This window comes from Equus quagga, chromosome 3 (genome assembly GCF_021613505.1).
Source record: "Equus quagga isolate Etosha38 chromosome 3, UCLA_HA_Equagga_1.0, whole genome shotgun sequence".
NCBI classification, from domain to species: Eukaryota; Metazoa; Chordata; class Mammalia; order Perissodactyla; family Equidae; genus Equus; species Equus quagga.
In genome coordinates this window covers 98,181,518-98,201,614 of record NC_060269.1, presented here as the reverse complement: position 1 = coordinate 98,201,614, position 20,097 = coordinate 98,181,518, and the positions used below count along the sequence as shown (strand labels likewise).

At 38.0% G+C, this 20,097-nt stretch overlaps 1 protein-coding gene across 2 annotated transcripts in view; it reads left to right on the top strand.

The window, feature by feature from the left end:
- The first annotated feature begins 8,416 nt into the window (after positions 1–8,416).
- The window catches only part of LOC124237288 (alpha-fetoprotein-like), a 42,886-nt gene continuing 31,205 nt past the window's right edge, over positions 8,417–20,097 (top strand). For both annotated transcript variants that reach the window (XM_046656760.1, XM_046656761.1), the window contains exons 1-6: positions 8,417–8,514; positions 9,853–9,904; positions 10,043–10,184; positions 11,721–11,932; positions 16,690–16,822; positions 19,589–19,686. In XM_046656760.1, coding sequence (XP_046512716.1) covers positions 8,430–8,514; positions 9,853–9,904; positions 10,043–10,184; positions 11,721–11,932; positions 16,690–16,822; positions 19,589–19,686 — 722 coding nt within the window. In that variant the 5' untranslated portion in view covers positions 8,417–8,429. The remainder of the gene's footprint in view (positions 8,515–9,852; positions 9,905–10,042; positions 10,185–11,720; positions 11,933–16,689; positions 16,823–19,588; positions 19,687–20,097) is intronic.

The following is a 20,097-nucleotide window of genomic DNA, read 5'->3' as shown; positions in this document are numbered from 1 at the left end:
TCTCCTACTACCAGCTAGCATTTATAGAATGTTTTCGATGTGCCAAATATTGTCCTGTGTACTTTTCATGTATTATCTCATATAATCCTAACAATTCTTTGAAGTACACATCATTATTACTATTATTTTTTTTTGGTGAGGAAGATTGGCCCTATGCTAAGATCTATTGCCAATCTTTCTTGCTCCTGTTTTTTCTCCCCAAAGCCCCAGTACATAGTTGTATATCCTAGTTGTAAGTCCTTCTGGTTCTTTTATGTGGGATACCACCACAGCATAACTTGATGAATGGTGCTGGGTCCATGCCCAGGATCCAAACTGGTGAACCCTGGGCTGCCAAAGCAGAGTGCACAAACTTAGCCACTACACCACTGGGCTGGCCCTGTAGGCACCATTTTTATTCCCATTTTACAAACAGGGAACCTGAGGTTTGAGAAGATAAACTACTCTGTTCAGGGTCACATGACTAGTAATAGAACCAAGGTTTGAATGTGAGTCCTCTAATTCTAGAAAAATATCCTTAGCCACTGTAAAACTGCCTCCTAGGTATGGCCACGTTGTGTGCCTTACAAAATCTGTTGCTCAGAGAGAGGAAGGGGTGCCCAAACTATTGGTGACAGTGGCACTTTTGTCCCTCCATTCTGTGCCCAAACTGCCATTATGTTGGGGCTGTAAGTGCTTGGCACTGATGTCTAAGGAGAGGAGAGTGGTAGGAACTAGGAAGCCAGGAAATGCAGGTTAGTCATGGGATCACAGCCCGATTATCCTGACCATTCTCTAAACTTTTAAGATTTTTAGTGTTTCAATGTCTGAAATTAAAGATGATGACGACTTAATAGATAATACATGAGAATTTTCAGAGTTCTTTTGGTATAGAATTTAAAACGTAGTCATTGAGATTCTCCTCTATTTATTCAATGAATATTTATTACACTCTTATTGTATGTCAGACACTGCAGATACAAATGTGAGCCAGATTAGACATGGTTCTTGTGTCTTGCTGGGCGGAGAAGAAGGACAGTAAGCAAGCATCACATACGATGTCACAGGTGCAGGGATGGTAAAAGGCCCCTGCTGTGGGTGCATATTACACAGGCACTCAATCTAAGCTGAAGAAGCGGGATGAGAAGAGGGTGGAGGACTTCTAATTCCTAATGCTATTAACCTGCTGTATGGCCTCAGACAAGTTCCTTACAATCTAAAACCTCCCTTTCTTTGTGTAAGATGGGATAATAATCTCCACATCAAAAAGACTTTGGAGAAATGTATTAAATTACTAAATAAAGTACCCAATATAAAAGGTAGGTACTCAATACAATAAAGTACCCAATATAATAGTCCAGCAGGTAATAGATATTTAATTCTTGAAGCTATTTTGTCCTTTTACCATTTCTCCAGATATTCTCATTTACTAATGAGGATAACAAGGAAGAAGGTTTTACTTAAATAATGGATAATAGATTTAGCAAACAGAAGTGAAACAGAGCACAGAGAGCTAATTCAATTTAGTGCCTAATAGTGGATTCTGTTATGCACCCAATACTGTGCCAAGAGCAGCAGATACAAAACCAGAGATCCAGGAATGTGCTGCCATCACCAAGACTCTGTTATCCCAAAGGAAACTGCCACACAGCTCTCTCTCTGCTGATGTGCTAGGGAACGCACCAACAAAAGCAGGCAACCAGTGCAATGTGAGGAAAGGAGGGAGAAGAATGGTTTATTCAAAAGACCTTTTTTCTGGAAAGGGAGGATTTGCATCAAGGACAAGTATACTTACTCTATATTGCTCAAACAGAACGCATACCCATGAATAGAACAGAACTCCTGGATTCTATGCAGGAGGAATTTTCTAGTATTAGAGATGTTTGTAAAGATAATAAGCCTCTGTCAGCTGCAGTGGACTTGTGTTTCTCAAAGAGCCACATAGGAGATCAGCCCCACCTCCCAAAACCTAAAAAAATTGTGTGCTGCCATGCCTGGGGCAGGCCCCACCCAGTTTCACTACTGAGAGAGCTGACAACAGCCTTGCAGGCCAGAGGCCTACAGCAATTGTAAGCCCCTGAGTCTAGCAACCAGGCATGCTGGGGGCCTACTCATTTAATAGAAAAACTACAACAGGAGTATGCTATTAGACCTTGTAGCCAACTGTGCTAGGGCTCCTCCTCACCCAATAAAGTGACTGAAGGGACCACAGCAGCCACACACAGCTGAGTATTACAACCAGCAGGCCAGGGGGATAGCCTAGCCTCCTTGTGCACCTGCAGCAAGAGCAACCCTGCCACAACAGAAGGACACATGTAGCCCACACAGGGGACACTCCTGGAACATTTGGACCTGGTGATGAGAGGGAAGCACTCTGCTGGGCCTCATAAGGAATCTCTTACATAAGGCCACCTCTCTAAGATTGGGAGACATAGTTGACCTACCTAATATGTAGATATAAGCACAGAGAAAGAAGCAAAATGAGGAGACAAAGGAATATGTTCCAAATAAAGGAACAGGATAAATCCTCAGAAAAGGAATGAAATGAAGCAGAGATAAACAATCTACCTGATAAAGAATACAAACTAATATTCGTAAGGATGTTCACTGATCTTGGGAGAAGAATGGATGAATTCAGTGAGAACTTCAACAAAGAATTGGAAAATATAAAAAAGAACCAATCAGAAATGAAGAATACAATACCGGAAATGAAAAACTCACTAGAGGGAATCAATAGCAGAGTAGATGATATAGAAGAATGGATGAGTGAGCTGGATGAAAGACTAGAGGAAACCACCCAAGCCGAACAGATAAAAGGAAAAAGAATTAAAAAGAACGAGGACAGTCTAAGGGAACTCTGGGACAATATCAAGTGCACTAACATCCATATTATAGATTTCCCAGAAGGAGAAGAGAGAGGCAAAGGGGCAGAGAATCTATTCAAAGAAATAATAGCTGAAACTTTCCTAACCTAAGGAGGGAAACAGACAACCAAGTACAGAAAGCACAGACTGCACCAAACAAGATAAACTCAAAAGAGGCCCACACCAAGACACATTATAATTAAAATGTCAAAAATTAAAGATAAAGAGAGAATCCTAAAAGCTACAAAAGAGAAGGCAACAAGTTACATACAAAGGAAATGCCATAGGCTATCAGCTGACTTCTCAGCTGAAACCTTACAGGCTAGAAGGGAATAACATGATATATTTAAAGTGCTGAAAGGAAAAACCCTACATCCAAGAATACTCTGTCTGGCAAGGTTATCATTCAGAATTGAAGGAGAGATAAAGAGTTTTCCAAACGAGCAAAAACTAAAGGAGTTCATCACCAATAAATGAGCCTTACAAGAAATGCTAAAGGAACTTAAGTGGAAAAGAAAAGACCACATATGGGAGTAAGAAAATGACCCAACTCCCCCACCCCCCCAACCAATAAAATCACTGACAGGGAAATATACAGTAAAGGCAGCAGATGAACTACCTATGAAGCTAATATGAAGGTCAAAAGACAAAAGTACTAAAATTATCTATTTCTATGACAGGAGTGGAATGGATACACAAGCACAAACAGAGGTTAAATATGATATCAAAAACATAAAGTGTGGGAGGAAGGGATCAAAAGAATAGAGTTTTTAGCAAGAGGTCAAACTTAAGAGATCATCAACTTAATATAGTTTGCTATATATGCAGTTTATTATATATGAACCTCATGGTAATCACAAACCAGAAACCTCTAATGAATACACAAAAAATTAAGAGAAAGGATGATACTAAAGAAAGCCATCAAAGCACAAGGGAAGAGAGCAAGAGAAGAAAGGAACAGAGAAGAACTACCGTAACACCGAGAAAAATGTAACCAAATGGCAATAAGTACATTCTTATCAACAGCTACTTTAAATGTCAATGGACTAAATGCTTCAATCAAAAAGCATAGGGTAGCCGATTAGATAAAAAAATAAAACCCATGCATATGCTGAAGACAAGAGACACACTTCGACCTAAGGACACACACAAACTGAGAGTAAAGGGATGGAAAAAGATACTCCAAGCAAATGACAATGAAAAGAAAGCTGGGGTAGCAATACTTATCCCAGACAAAATAGACTTTCAAGCAAAAACTGTAACAAGAGACAAAGAAGGGCACTACATAATGATAAAGGGAACAATCCAACAAGAGGATATAATTCTTGTAAATATCTATGCACCCAAGCTAGGAGCACCTAAATATATAAAGCAATTATTAAAAGACAAAGAGGAGAAATAGTGACACAATAATAGCAGAGGACTTTAATATTCCACTTACACCAACGTGTAGATCATCCAAGTGGAAGATCAATAAGGAAACACTGGCCTTACATGATGCATTAGATCAGATGAACTTAGTAGATATATACAGAATATTCCAACCAAAAACCGCAGAATACACATTCTTTTCAAATGCACATGGAACATTCTCCAGGATAGATCACATATTAGGCCACAAAACAAGACTCAATGAATTTAAGAAGATTGAAATAATACCAAGCATCTTTTCTGACTACAACTGTATGAAACTAGAAATCAAATATAGGAGGAAAATTGGAAAAGCCAAAATATGTGGAGATTAAGCAAAATATCACTGAACAATGATCGGGTCAATGAAGAAATAAAAGGAGAAATCAAAACATACCTGGAGACAAATGAAAATGAAAATACGACATGCCAAAATTTGTGGGATACAGCAAAAGCAGTTCTAAAAAGGAACAACACAGGGCTTATAGCAACACAGGGCTACCTTAACAAACAAGAAAAATCTCAAATAAACAATCTAACAGTGCACCTAAAGGAACTGGAAAAAGAAGAAAAAGCCCAAAAGCAGTAGAAGGAAAGAAATAATAAAAATCAAAGCAGAAAAAAATGAAACAGAGACTAAAAAAGCAATAGAAAAAAATCAATGAAACTAACATCTGGTTCTTTGAAAAGATAAACAAAATTGACAAATCTTTAGGTAGACTCTCCAAGAAAAAAAGGAGAGAAGCCTCAAGTAAAATATCAGAAATGAAAGAGGATCAATTACAACAGACACCTCAGAAATACAAAAGATTATAAGAGAATACTATGAAAAGCTATATGTCAATAAATTGGATAATCTAGAAGAAATGGATAAGTTCTTAGAATCATACAAGCTTCCAAAACTGAATCAAGAAGAAATAGAGAATTTGGGTAGACTAATTGCCAGTACGAAGATCAAAACAGTAATGAAAAACTTCCCCCAAAACCAGAGGGCTTCCTTGGTGGATTCTACCAAACATTCAGAGAAGACTTATTACCTATCCTTCTCAAACTTCTCCACAAAATTGAAGAGAAGGGTAAGTTTCCTAACTCACTCTATGAGGTCAACATCACCCTGATTGCAAAGCCAAACAAGGACAACACAAAGAAAGAAAATTACAGGCCAATATCACTGAAGAACATTGACGTAAAAATCTTCAACCAAATACTAGCAAATCGAATGCAAAAATACATCAAAAAGATCATACACCATGATCAAGTGGGATTTATTCCAGGGATGCAGGGATGATTCAATGTCTTCAAATCGATCAACGTGATACACCACATTAACAAAATGAAGAATAAAAATCACATGATCATCTCAAAAGTTGCAGAGCAAGCATTTGACAAGACACAGCATCCATTTATGACAAAAACTGAATTAAATGGGTGTAGGAGGAAAGTACCTCAACATAATAAAGGTCATATATGACAAACCCACAGCTAATATCATACTCAATGGAGAAAAACTGAAAGCTATCTTTCTAAGAACAGGAACCAGACAAGGAGGCCCACTTTTGCCACTCCTATTTAACATAGTATTGAAAGTCCTATCCAAGCAATCAGGCAAGTAAAAGAAAGAAAATGGATCCAAATTGGAAAGGAAGATGTGAAACTGTCACTATTTGCAGATGACATGATTTTATATATAGAAAACCCTAAAGAATCCACCAAAAAACTTTTAAAAATAATAAATGAATATGGTAAAGTTGCAAGCTAAAAAATCTACCTATAAAAATCATTTGTGTTTCTATACAGTAACAATGAAGTAGCCGAAAGGGAAATTAAGGATACAATACCATTTACATTTGCAACAAAAAGAATAAAATACCTAGAAATAAATTTAATCAAAGAGGTGAAACACTTGTACACTGAAACCTACAAAACATTGCTGAAACAAATTGAAGAAGACACAGAAATGGAAATATATTCCGTGCTCTTGGGTTGGAAGAATTACGTAGTTCAAATGTCCATACTTCCCAAAGCAATCTACAGATTCAACGAGATTCCCATCAAAGTTCCAATGACATTTGTCACAGAAGTAGAACAAAGAATCCTAAAATTTATATGGAACAACAAAAGACCCCAAATAGCTAAAAGAATCCTGAGAAAAAAGAACAAAGCCGGAGGTATCACACTCTCTGATTTCAAAATATACTGCAAAGCTATAGTAATCAAAATGGCGTGGTACTATCACAAAAACAGACAAATTGATCAATGGAACAGAATCAAGAGCCCAGAAATAAACCCACAGATCTATGGACAGATAATTTTCAACAAGGGAGCCAAGAACATACAATGGAGAAAGGAAAGTCTCTTCAATAAATGGTCTTGGGGAAACTGAACAGCCACATGCAAGAAAATGAAAGTAGACCATTATCTTACACCATACACAAAAATTAACTCTAAATGGATGAAATACTTGAATGTAAGACCTGAAATCATAAAATTTCTAAAAGAAAACATAGGTTGTACTTTCTTTGACATCAATCTTAGCAGCATATTTTTAAATACCATGTCTGACCAGGCAAGGGAAATAATAGAAAAAATAAACAAATGGGACTACATCAAAGTAAAAAACTTCTGCACAGCAAGTGAAACCATCAAGAAAATGAAAAAACAACCTAAGAATTGGTAGAAGATATTTGCAATCCATATATCTGATGAGTTAATATCCAAAATATGTAAGGAATTTGAACATCTCAACAACCAAAAAACTCACAACTCAATTAAAAAATGGGCAAAAGATCTGAAAAGACAGTTTTCCAAAGAAGATATACAGATAGCCAACAGGCACACAAAAAGATGTTCAACATCACTAATTATTAGGGAAATGCAAATCAAAACTAAAATGAGCTATCACCTCATGCCTGTCAGAATGGCTATAGTTGACAAGACAAGAAATAACATGTTGGAGAGGATATGGAGGAAAAGGAGCCCTCATATCCTGCTGGTGGGAGTGCCAACTGGTGCAGCCACTATGGAAAACAGTATGGAGATTCCTCAAAAATTGAGAATAGATCTACCATATGATCCAGCTATTCCACTGCTGGGTATTTATCCAAAGAACATGAAAACACCAGTGCATAAAGATATATGCACCCTGTGTTAATTGTGGCATTATTATCATAGCCAAGACTTGGAAACTTCCAGACTGTTTGGAAAACACTGAAAAGGATGATGAAAACCTGCCAAAGATGATCTTCCCTTTGCTTATCCTGGCTTCTATCCCACAGGGCATTTATATTCTTTATCATAAGCCATTGTGTCCCCAATCCAAATAACCCTCCATTTATAAATGAGGAAACAGGACAGGAATGGTTAAAGGAGTATCCAGTGATCTCCCATTTCCCCAAATTTTGGACTTTACGCGTACCTTAGACTTTACGTTTAATCAGTAACTACCTCTTCCCTTCCCTAGACCCAGGACAGGATGATAGACAAAGCAGACAATAGCTGAGGAAGGTTGGGACCCTAGCTTTTAATGCTAGTTCTTGGGTGGTGTGGGCTCTGAAGTCATACAGACCTGAATTTCTACCTGTGGGTCTATGAGGAAATTATATGACCCTGTCTTAATTTTTTATTCAAGAAATGAGAATTTTGCTACCCAAATATATTCATATGAAGTGCCAGACCCACAGTAAGCACTCAATACATTCAACCCGTGCCTGTGGGTGTGCTCCCAAGGCCTGTGCTCCTCACCTTCTCCAGGGCTTGAAAATGAACCCAGCAGTGGAAGCGGGGCCCTAATTATTTATTTGAATCTGGGGTAGTACATGTTTACCTTCTCCCTTGCCACTTTAGGACTTTGTACAGGTCAACATGCATTTCCAGGAAATTAGATATTTACCAGAAGTGTTTATTGATTATTACAAGGTCTACTTGGTATAACCTTGAAAAAACAAGTAGGGTTGATGTGACTCATTTTAAAATCCAACATTCATCAATGAATGCTATCCATCAGCAATATCTTTTCATTGTCATGAATTTCTTTAATTTTATGAGTCATAGTGGCCTGGAAAAAATATTCACTAGAAAAAGTTTAATTATTAATAGTAATTACTTGAAAAGAATATAAGAGGATCCTTCAATTCTCTCAAATGATAGAACACCTTCAATAAAGGTTCATCTGAGATAATGAAGACTGTTAGACTCATATCTTTTCTTATTTTCTTCAGCTACATTAAATGTCAAACTCTTCAGAGAATTTTACTAGATGGAGGTAGGGAATTCTATTTATAATCTATACATCTTATGTGCCAAGAGGTAAGGTATAATGACTGCTAACATGTATCAGAAAGGCATATCTTTCTCAGTGGTCATCACTGTCAATAGATACATTGAAAATTGTTAGAAATTAAGTTGTGGAATGGACACAGAAAGAGAGCTAACATATTGAAGTAACACAGGTAGCAAGATCTCCTTCTGCTCTAGGTGAGAGACTGATCCATTTCAAACCTGTATTTGAAATTGGATAAGTGATTTTAGATAGAGGAACAGTAGTTTATAGTAGCAGGAACAGTATTATGAGCTACATTATTTAGTACCTATTATGTGCCAGGCATTGTGCTCAGTGCTTCATACATGTGCTTTCATTTAATCCTAACAACCACCGAATCTAGTGGAACTTATTTGCATTTTATAGACAGAAAAGCAGAAACTGAAGAGACCTTGTTATTTTCCCAAAGCCTCATTGAGTACAGAGCTAGAAGTTGAACTCAGAATAGCTGTTTCCTAAGCCTTAGTGAACAATAATTGTTTCTTTTTTGTGTGAGGAAGATTGGCACTGAGCTAACATCTGTTGCCAATCTTCCTCTTTTTGCTTGAGGAAGATCGGCCCTGAGCTGACATCTGTGCCAATCTGCCTCTGCTTTATGTGGGACGCCGCCACAGTGTGGCTTGACAAGTGGTGTGAGGTCCACACCCAGGATCTGAACCTGCGAACCCTGGGCTGCCAAAGCAGAGTGCATGAACTTAACCACTACACCATTGGCTGGCCCAATAATGGTTTCTCTACTTAATACGGAGCTGCCAAGCTCTTTAGAAGCTATTAATATAGGAAAGAAGACATTGTTTTCAGTGGAGAATATGTATTGAGTGGAGGTGATGAAGAAGATGAAGATGATGAGCAAATCCAAGATGTGAGAGACACTGTCTTTGCCAAATTAAACCTGGCAAAATGTTAATGTTTATACTTTTGTTCTCTATGCTAAAATTTAATTTTCTTAATATTCCTTGGGTGTGTCAGTAACGTCTAATGTAAAGAGTGAAATAACCAAGTTTAATTAATTCAGAAGTGTCAACACAAATATGTGCAACTTATTTGTAGGCCAATGATAGATTTTGACTATCCAATATGGTTGAATAGAAATAGGTCATTCCATAATACAGTTAAAATACAAGTGAAGATATATTCTGGTAATTTGTTCTAATTTATGATGGTAAATAAAAATAGATCTGGAAATTTGTGAGTGAATAAATGTAGATTTCAGAATTGTAAAGGGGGATTTCATTTTGGAAAATTTCCTTTTATACAAATGAAATGTTATTTTTTTTTCAGCCATGCAGAATATTAAAAGCCAGAATAATCTGGAGGAAAACTTAAGAGACATGTGAGTTTTATTATCAATATCCTTTTGTCTGGAATTTGAAAGCATTAATTCTTTTGGGGGTGGGACAGTGATATAAAAAGGGTGACGGATGACAGGATTTGCTTCTGTCTTTAACACTCACACAGTGTCGTGTTTCAGCACTAGCATTATGGTTGCTCAGTTTCTTCAGAAATCAACTTATGAAGAAGTACAAACCGTAGTTAAGGAGCTGGTAGATCTCACAGAGAAGTGCAAGAGCCTCCAGCCACATGAGTCATCTTCAGCATGCTTTCACCAGTTGGTAGGTGAATCATGTTCTGCCTCTTCCTCTTTCTCTCTCTCTCTCTCTCTCTTTTTTTTTTGGTAAGGAAGATTAGCCCTGAGCTAATATCTGCACCAATCTTCCTCCAGTTTTTATATGTGGGATGCCTCCACAGCATGACTGACAAATGGAGTAGGTCCCTGCCGGGATCTGAACTCACAAACCTGGGTCACTGAAGCAGAGTGTGCAGAACTTTAATCACTCAGCTGCGGGCTGGCCTCTTCCTCTATTTTTTAAGAAAGGAAATTACAACCAAAAGATGTTGTTACGAGGGGAAACGGTTGAATAATTAAGCAGAGGATTTTAAGGTAGCAATATGTACATGAGTCACTCTCAAGCTATAATCTTTGTAGGTTTATAAACCTACAGTTAATCAGTTCATCCCTGGGAGACCAGACTTTCAGAACCAAACACTCAAGAGAATGAATTATAACCTAGAATGCCAATTTGTTCATTTAAGTTGTCTGCTCTGCCTCTGTCACTAGAATACTATTGTCTGACATCTTCATATAAAGTTTCCTGGGAAATTAAAGTACTAATTTGAAAAGGTTTCTAAGAGAATATGAAAAAGAAGAAAGGAGTGAATATTATTATAGGCTCTTTTTCCCAGTTAGTGGAAAATCTTGGGAGTTACTGTTGTCTCTTATAAAGTATGTCTGTTCCGTGATTAGCAAATTCTTGATAAACACTAACATATTCTTACAACTTACATATTTTGGGATGAATTATTCTCATGCTAAACAACTGAAAATACAAATGAGTAGTTTTCTTCTTTATTTATAGACTTTTTTACTCCATCTTCTTGGGGCTAAAACCTACCTGTCTTTTACTAGACTTTTAGTAGACAGAAAAATCATCAGTCTAATTAGAAACACATTTTAAATGAAGTACTTTTGCCAATAGCTATTCTCACTTATTTATAGTGATTCCTTCATATTTCCACTTCAAAAGATGACCTTTTTCTGCCCTTATCCCCCAAATCTGGAAACATGTGTCATTCGAAGTTTACAGCATCCCACACATTTACTGCCACTCAAAGGTATTTGAAAACTGGATTATTACATTTCCGTTTGACTATTTGACACTGAATACACGTTGTCTCAGAGTTCTATTATTAAAATAAGTTCCCATGGTAACCAAACCAAAAACAATTTGGAAGCAAAGAAAACAAATTACCATCTAATTCTTGGTGGATGGTTCTCATTAAAAATACCTTGATTTCTTTAGGCCCTGGACATGTTGGTTTATGTTTTATTTTAATACCTCTCAACTGTATGGAATTGAAGCAATTGCATAGGAAAGAGGAGAATGATAAATTCCATTGGGTCAATGTGCAGCATGTGGGAATGTAGACTTAAAAACCAAAAAGGTTTCTGCTCAAAAAAGCTATGTCCAGGGACATACAAAGTTATTATGCACTCAGTTGACTTTTCTTAATAAAAATTCCTTAACTTTCCTGTGGCTAGGAATGTAGGCCAACATGCTTTCCCTCTGAGTTCTTATTTCCTCCTACAGATGACTACCTTCCTAGAGAATATTTGTAAAAACCAAGGAATGGCTGACAAACATATGTTTTCTGATTGTTGCAATGTAAATAACACAGAAAGACAAAAGTGCTTCCTGTTGTACAAAAAAGATGATGCAGGTTACAGTGATATGTTCCAAATTCCAAATCCTGAGCAGATCTGTGAGATGGACAAAGAGAATCGAATGCCAGTGAAGGAGAGGTAAGCCGTTTCTCCTTGCCGTTGTCTCTGAAGAAGAATATTTTCCAAATTTGAAGACAGATCTTTTTTATGTAGGAGCCTCTAAAAACACAATGCTTTAGTATATGGAATTAAAGTGAAAATTTGAACGAAAATATGTAATTTTTCCCTCAGAATGACAATTATGATCTTAGAGAACCCAACAGGAAATGTCTGGGCTATGAAACATTAAAAATGACTAAGACCTGTAGAGGTCTCATCTCCTTAGAGGTTAGATTAGTCAGACCAGCGGCAAATGATTGAAAGGTGCTGTCAAGAAGGCAAAGTGTACCAAACAGAGTACTGGGGACAGAAAGTAACTAATAGCTCTGGCAAGGGGCTGTCATTAGGGAGGTTCATCAAGGAATAGCTGGAGGGGTGTCTGATGGCATGGGGATAGTCTGTCATTGTGAACCTAGGAATAAGTGACAATTGTAGTTTAGACAGAGATGAGTTTTCTACTCAAGATTTCTGATTCTATAGTGCCCACCTGGTGTGGATAGCACTATGGCAAATGGGTAGGCAAGCTCACGTTTTCGTTTCTTAGTTAGTATAGAAGTCTATTTGTTGAGAGTGGGATGCGAGCACATGGCTGGGGTTTAGAGGCAGGAAACTAATACCTAGAGAGATAGAAATGACAAGAGAAATCCAAGTCTTCAGTTCTCGAGGAATGCAGTTCTTGCCATCGTACTGAGAACAGGCTCAGACAGGAGGAATATGGCAAAGATCTAATTGCTGGATCTGGAGTGCAAGGAGCATCGTGGTCATTTGAGTTCAGATTTTAGACACGAAACTCTAGACCAGAGACGAATGAGCAGACAGGGTGTCTTGATGCTGAATAACATAAACTCCTTTAATTCACCCACGCAGGGGCAGAATTGCCCCAGTAATTACTGAGCCTTCAAGAAGGAATTAAGCGGCCCAGCCACTGAGGGAGAAAGTACTAAGGGACAGGGAATTTGGCAGGTTCCAACTTGTCTGACGTTAGTGGCAACTGTATGGGAACCAAAATATGAGCTTGGCTACCTATTTACTGTAGTGCTATCCACTCTAGGTGAGAATTCTAGAGCCAGGTTTGGGTTGAACACTCAGAGATTACAAAATCTAATCAATAGTCAAGCAGTGAATCTAATCTCTTCTTGAACATTTACAATGAAGTCAGTATTAAGGAGTTATTTTACATGCTAATTTTAACTTATGTGCATACAACTATAAATATTAAAAGGAAGAATAATTTTCTGACTATTTGCCTTATAATTATAAGCCAACAACTTGATTCACTTCTGGGGAAAGCATAACTCTTAATATCAAAGCTCGAGGAAAAGTCAGGTATTTTGGACTTATCAAAAGATGGCATAGTATATAGATGCAAAACCATAGTCGCTGTGCCTTTGGATTCTCTAAGGAATTTTCAATAACAGTTTTGATCATTGTAAGACTTTAGTATCCAACTTCCAACCAAGTGTGACCCCCTGTTACCTTACAATAGGGACATTCCATCTTTTAAATGGCTCTAATTATTAGGAAGCTTTTCTTTATACTAAGTTAAACTTTGCCTTTGGAGATTTGAAATTAGGTTGGCTCATGTTGAACACTCTCTAAGGGAACTAAGTTACTGTAGCACAAAATGAACTCTTAATTCAGCAGAGTACCCAATAGAGAGCAGAAGTATTGAACGGCTCCAGTGAAATTTCACATTGATCAAGAATTTTGCCTTCTCTTGGGAGGTAGGTGTATCTTGATAAAATCAGTCCTGCTGTTCTATTTCTACCAGTTGGGCTTGGGAAACTGATGATACAAACCTACTGACTGAACTTCCAAGGGTCAGGTTTGGGGCCCCTTGATGAGAGTGAAGAGGAGGGTTTTCTGCAAAGCATTGATTTACATTTTCTAAGTCTTGTCCAGTTGAGAATGAATGAGGTTCAATTCTAGTATTTGACCTACTTTCCCCACTCCATGGCTTGTAGATGACTTTTCCTTTTATAGGTTTTTAAAAAACAAAAGTAATAATCTCAGGATAGGCTAAATTTCACTGTGGTAGCAAATTACCTCCAATTTTTGGCAGCTTAATACAACAAAAGTTTTATTTTTCCCTCATGCTATTTGTCCAATATAGGAGGTCTGCTTATGGTAGTCACTTAGGGACCCAGGCTGACAGAGACCCGGTCTCAATACCCGCCTCCTTGATTACTGTGGTGAGGGGAGGGGATGATGGTAAATCATGCATTGCCCCTTAGGCTTCTATTTGGCAGTAACACTCATTGTTTCTACTCACGTATCAGTAAACAAAGCAAGTTACATTGTCATGGCCGCCTTGGAGGGGGTGGGAATGTGTAATCCTACCATTTGCCTGGAAGGAGAGGAGCCAGAAATATTTGGTAAACAACTCAAATGTCCATGACCTCAATCACTCACCAATGAGAAAAGATTTCTTACTTATAATCAAAAGGAAATGTTACTGCAGGATTGCTACACGTATCAGTTGTTAGATAAGGTCTCTACTGATGTTTAGTTAGTGCCTCAGGTCTCCTGCAAAATCTCTCTTCTTGCATCATGGCACCATTATTCTGTATCTGGCTCTAACCCTCAGAAAGCAGCAAGAAATACTCTTCTGACGAAGTTACATATGGATATAGTTCCTGACCCCAGAAACTCTAGCCACTTTCTTTGGTGTGATTGGGTTTTCTAGATTCTGTAGAACTGGGGTATTCCTTGGCCATTTTTCATGAGACAGAACTGTTTTTTCAATGATTACAGGGAAGGCAGCAGTGGCAAACTTGTCCTTTGACTAGACTTCATTGGCTGCTACAATTGTACCCTCAGTTGGCATCTCAAGTAGAATGGGAGGTAGGGAAGTTGGAGGAGTAAAGATTTATGTATCATCCAAGGAAATGGGGTGGGAGGAAGGTATCAAAACATGAACCAAGTCCCTGTTCTTTATCTATCACTTCCTCTATTATCCCTTTAATGTTGAGAACCAGGGCCATTTTTCTGGTGACCTAGGCCTACTTTGTATACATTACATCCTAAACTTTCATGAGGGACAATATTGTAATAATCAGGGTAGACTAGGCTAGGCTGTGGTAAAAAGTAAATCCGAAAGCTTCAGTGACCTAATTCAGTAAAGATTTATTTGTTGTTCATATCACAGTCTAAACTGGGTGGTTCTCTTGGGTGAATTTTGAGGAGTCCTGTTCTGGGCTGAAAACCTATGGGATTTTATTTTTTTTATGTTAGGCCTGACCATAAGCAATTACAGATGACAAGTCTCACAGGGGAAAGCTGCCCTTCACACACCACAAGTGGTGCACAGCCAATGTACTGCATTCTCCTAAGGCGTCACAGTCCATGACTCAGGCCCCCTGGCTTGATAGGCTCCTACACACAGCTGCATTCCCAGCCCAGGTGCCTGCATTCGGAGGCCTCTTCAGAGGGGACCCCAGGTGGAGACCTTCCTCAGGTGCCTCTGCTAAGACTTCCTTATGGGGCGACAGAGGGAGAAACCAGAGGAGAATTTTCTGCACTCTGACTCAGTACTCAGGGTGTTCCCGCTCCCAGTCCTTTCCCCTCTCCCTCCACCTTGCCCCGGCGTCCACAAAACTGCCGGAGCCTTTCATGTGGGGCTCCCACAAGAGTGAGCCATTCCTGTGTCTGTCCACCTGATCCTCAACTGGTGCTGGTCTATAGGTGAGAATGGAAGTGGAGTGTTGGTAGTTTCTCCAGTGTAGCCACTTGCTTATACTATCCCAGTAAGTGATTAAAGTCTTGACTGGACTTTCTCTTTGGCTTTTTGTCTTATTTGGCTACTCCAACCCTTGGAAGCTTCGGTCTCTCCAGCTCTGCTTAGCTCCTGACAATTCTCCTCCAAGGAGTAACTCGGGAATGCAAGATGTTTCCATCTTGGAGCTATACCATCTGGAGTATGTGTTTCCAAGGTCATGCAAAACAGAAAAAGAGAGAATAGGTAACTGTGCAAAGAGATTAACAGCCAAACCTGGAAGTGGTGTATAGCATGTTCATTCCTATTTCATTGGTGAGAACATGTTCGTAACCTAACTGCAAGGGAGGCTGGAAGAGTAGTCTTCCTGTGCACGCAGGAAGAGGAAATGGAAGCTGGTATTTTTATGTATGTTTGTGTGGTATTTTGAGTGAGCTTTTGCAGAGTACTATGAGGAGACATGATTATAAGTGAAGGTAGGCCTGATGTCCAGGCTCTGTAACAAGCGTGAGGAATGAATTAGAGAGGGCAATAAAGATGAGGGATTTAGTAACAACCCAAAATATTGAGTAACGCACCTTAGAGGATGATGGCATTAACTTGCTTAGTCTAGAAAGAACTTCTGGATGATCTTGAGAGACTCCTTTCCACCGAAAAATAGCTTCTAAATTTAATTCCCCTGCACTAGCTGTACCATCCTGCATTTACAATTTAGTTTAGACTGTTGAACTTTCTACCTTGCACTCCTTATATAAAAGTGAAAAGTTTTAATGACTGACTTTCTTTCCCCACTAGCCCAGAAGGTACAACTGGTCACTTCATGGGACTGAAGGAATGTCTGAGTGATCTGTCCACACTGAACGTTTGACGCATTTAAGTTCAGTGCTACCTCTTCTCCATCACCATGAAATTCTAGAAGTTTCAGGTCTAAAAAATAAATGAATCCTCAGTTTTTAAGAAACAGTGTCAGCACATGTTCTTAAATTCCAAATTATACAACTTTGTATTTGTCCAATTACAGGTACATTTATGAAATATCTAGAAAGCATCCGTTCTTGTATGGACCCACTATTCTGACCACGTCTGCTTGCTATGAAACAGCTATTCAGTCATGTTGCCGAGAAGAAAATAAGACTCAATGCTTGCAGATGAAGGTAAAATATTCCTATATCAGCTGTTATTTAGGGCTTTGCTGTGCGAAGTGTGGACTGTGGACCAGCAGCATATCCATCACCTGGCATATGCTGTTAGAAAGGAAGAATCTGAAGCTCTTCTCTAGACCTACTACAGAAGACTGCATTTTAACAAGATACCCGGGCGATTCATATAGTCATCAAAATTTGAGAAGTACTATCTACTATAGATAGTATTTTATAATATTTAATATTCCAGTTACTATGGCTGCATAAAAACACCCCAAAATTTAGTGACTCAAAACAATAACAATCATTTTATTATCTCTCATGATTTCTGTGAGTCGGGATTTCAGGAAGAGCTCCTCTGGGCAGTTCTGGTTCATGAGCTTTCATGTGGTTATAGTCAGACAATGGCTAGATCTGGGACTCTGGGGGGGCTGAGGCGCCTGGGGGCTGGTGCAACATCTCTTTCTTCTCATATAACCTCAGGGCCTCTCCCTGTTGTCTCTCTGCCTTGGCTACTTAGGGCTTCCTCACAGCCCAGCAGCCTCAGGGCACTTGGACCTCTTACATGTGGCCAAAGGCTTCAAGAATGAGTATTCTAGTGGAGAAAGCAGAAGTTGTATAAGCTTTTATAACTTCATCTCAGAAGTTACCTCTGCCATATTCTATTGGTTGAAACACCATCGAGCCTCATCAGTTTGAAGGGGACAGTGCATATACTGCACCTCTTGGGAGGATTGTTAAAGACTCATTGTAAGAAGAGCGTGGGATGGAAGATATTGTAGCCATCTTCGGAAAATACAATCTGCCACACTTACTGTTAACCATGTGGACTTTTCTCCTTTGTTGGATAGGTGTAAATCAGTAATTAGTTTCATGATAAAAGTACTTTTTATGCATGCTCATTAAAGGTTCTAAATATCAACATAAAATAACCATCTTTACTTTATTAGAGGGGGCACCAGATGGATTTTCCAAGGGTGCTGCTCAATGAGCAGTCGTTTGATAGTCATTGTGATGAATTCCTCAAGGCTAAATACAGTGCCACTTTTTCCTTGCTGTTTTTTTGATCTTCTCCATGAGAACTTCTCTCACCTTCCTCTAAACTCCAGTAGAATTTTACGTATTTCTCCTTTTGAGCTGTTCGTCGGCTACCTTGTGTAAGAAATTAAATAATGTATCTAAAGAGTTTCTGGCATAAGCTAAGTACTCAATAATTGCCGCTATTTCATTAAAGCTGTTTATATATATTTCTTACCTCTCTCTCCACTCTTCTCCTGGTGAACCCCAATTCTTTCAGGAGCCACTTCTAAACTCCTCAGCAGGAGAGTTATCTTTTTCCCTTTTGGTTTCATATAAGCTAAAAACTAAAAAGCAAGTGATTACGCAGACTTATGTCTCATTAACTGTTATTTCTGAAAAATGAGCTTTTTCATGGAGGTAAGTTTTTTAGGTAATTTGAGCTTACTGTATTAAGTTACAAAGTTTTCTTGATCTTAACCCTTTTGAGTGGAAGTTTTTCCTTAATGTGTAGCACGCCCCTATAATGTTAAACAAAAGCAGATGTTCTCAAGTTAGCTAAGAGTTCTTTCCTCCTCCACCTCACTCTGTGGTGTTTATAGTCTTGCTGCTTCCAGGATGTCTATTCCTACCAATTCTTGCTCCTTCCTCAGAGAAAATTACCTAACCAACGGTGTAAAAATTGTGTCTGTGATCAGACATGACTTTATGAGTTAAGTTTTCAGAAGCCCTCTCATGAAAAAATAGATAAGCTTGTTTGTATTTGATTTCAAATGAATATAAAACAACAAAATAAGGATAAAAATGATAATTATATTTGTAGTTAATTATATAAGTATAATTAATTATATTTAATAACAATTATTAAGTAAAATTATCATTATTGTGCTAGTTTTGTGGTTTGAATATTGCCTTTGTATACATTTTCTAAATTGTTCTTAAAAATAGCTCTGAAAGGTGCAGTTACCCAAAGTAAAAATAATATATGGCCAATATAATGTTTTAAGTGAAAATATAGAGCTATTCTAAAATTTTAAAATCTTACTTATATTTCCACCAGATAGAGATATCAATTTTGGTATATTTCCTTTTAGATTTAGATGAGAGATTTAAACAGAGCTACTTCTTGTTACAAGCATACATCTTTTCACAATTAATGTGTCATTATTTACTTAACCATCACTGTGCTGTTGAGACATCTTGTCTCCAAAATTTTCCTCTTGTAACAAAACATGCACATTCTTCTTTTTGCATGGTTATATTTTCACTTATTTAGAAAATTTTGTTTGCCATAGCATTTCAAAAGTAGAAATCCTGGGTTAAAGAACATCAATATTTTGAGGGGGCTTCATTAATATATTGCAAAACTGAAGCATATATTTTAGATAAGCAGCAGGAGACACATCGTAGATGGCAGGGTTAGTAACTTGGATAAAAACAAAATACAGCTGTAAGACATTACTGAAATTTATTCTAGTGGCTCTCTCGACTTTAGTTTGCTCACTTTCTTGTTCTCATTTATATTCTAAATGTTTGAGGTTCTAGGACAAGTGATCCTTGGGCAAGTGAAATGCTATTTTATAAAAAACGAAACAAAACAACTTATCCTTTTGCATTTGACCTCTTTTACGTAAGACAACAAAAACTTTCTAATTTTGAGGAGATACACAATTTTTACTTTTCTCTCTTCTTTACTAATTCTGAAATTAACTTTTTTGGTTCCAACCGTATTTCTTTGATGAGTTGTTTTTCTAATTACAGCTGGAACCCATCAGGAAATACATTAGAAAAATATCTTTGAGGCATCACCATTTATGTGAAATTCGGACTAAATTCAACCACAAAGTAGCAAAAGCAGTGTAAGTTACCTATTTAGATTTGTGGACTTTAATGTTGTTGGACCGCCTCTTTGATTAAACCCATTTGAAAAATCATTTCTCTCCCATTTGATAATGTCTCTCAGTACAAACAAAGTTCTTTTCTCCACTCACACTCGACTTGCCTGTTCAATAGGGCTCAGAGGGCTGAGCATAGAATTGCACAATCCTCATCTCCACCCATTATTTCCTGCCTCAATTTCTTCCATCTGTTCAAATCTCTTAGTCACTTCCTCAGTGCACAAAAGATTCTGTATGTTCAGATGCAAGCACTTAATTGTTCTGCAAGGTAAAGGCTGGAGGACAAAAGGTTTTCTTTCCTCTTGGAAGATAGGAAAGCTTTTGGCTCCAATGTCATGTAGAACAGAAAAAGTGAGTGGTGTTTCTTTGCAG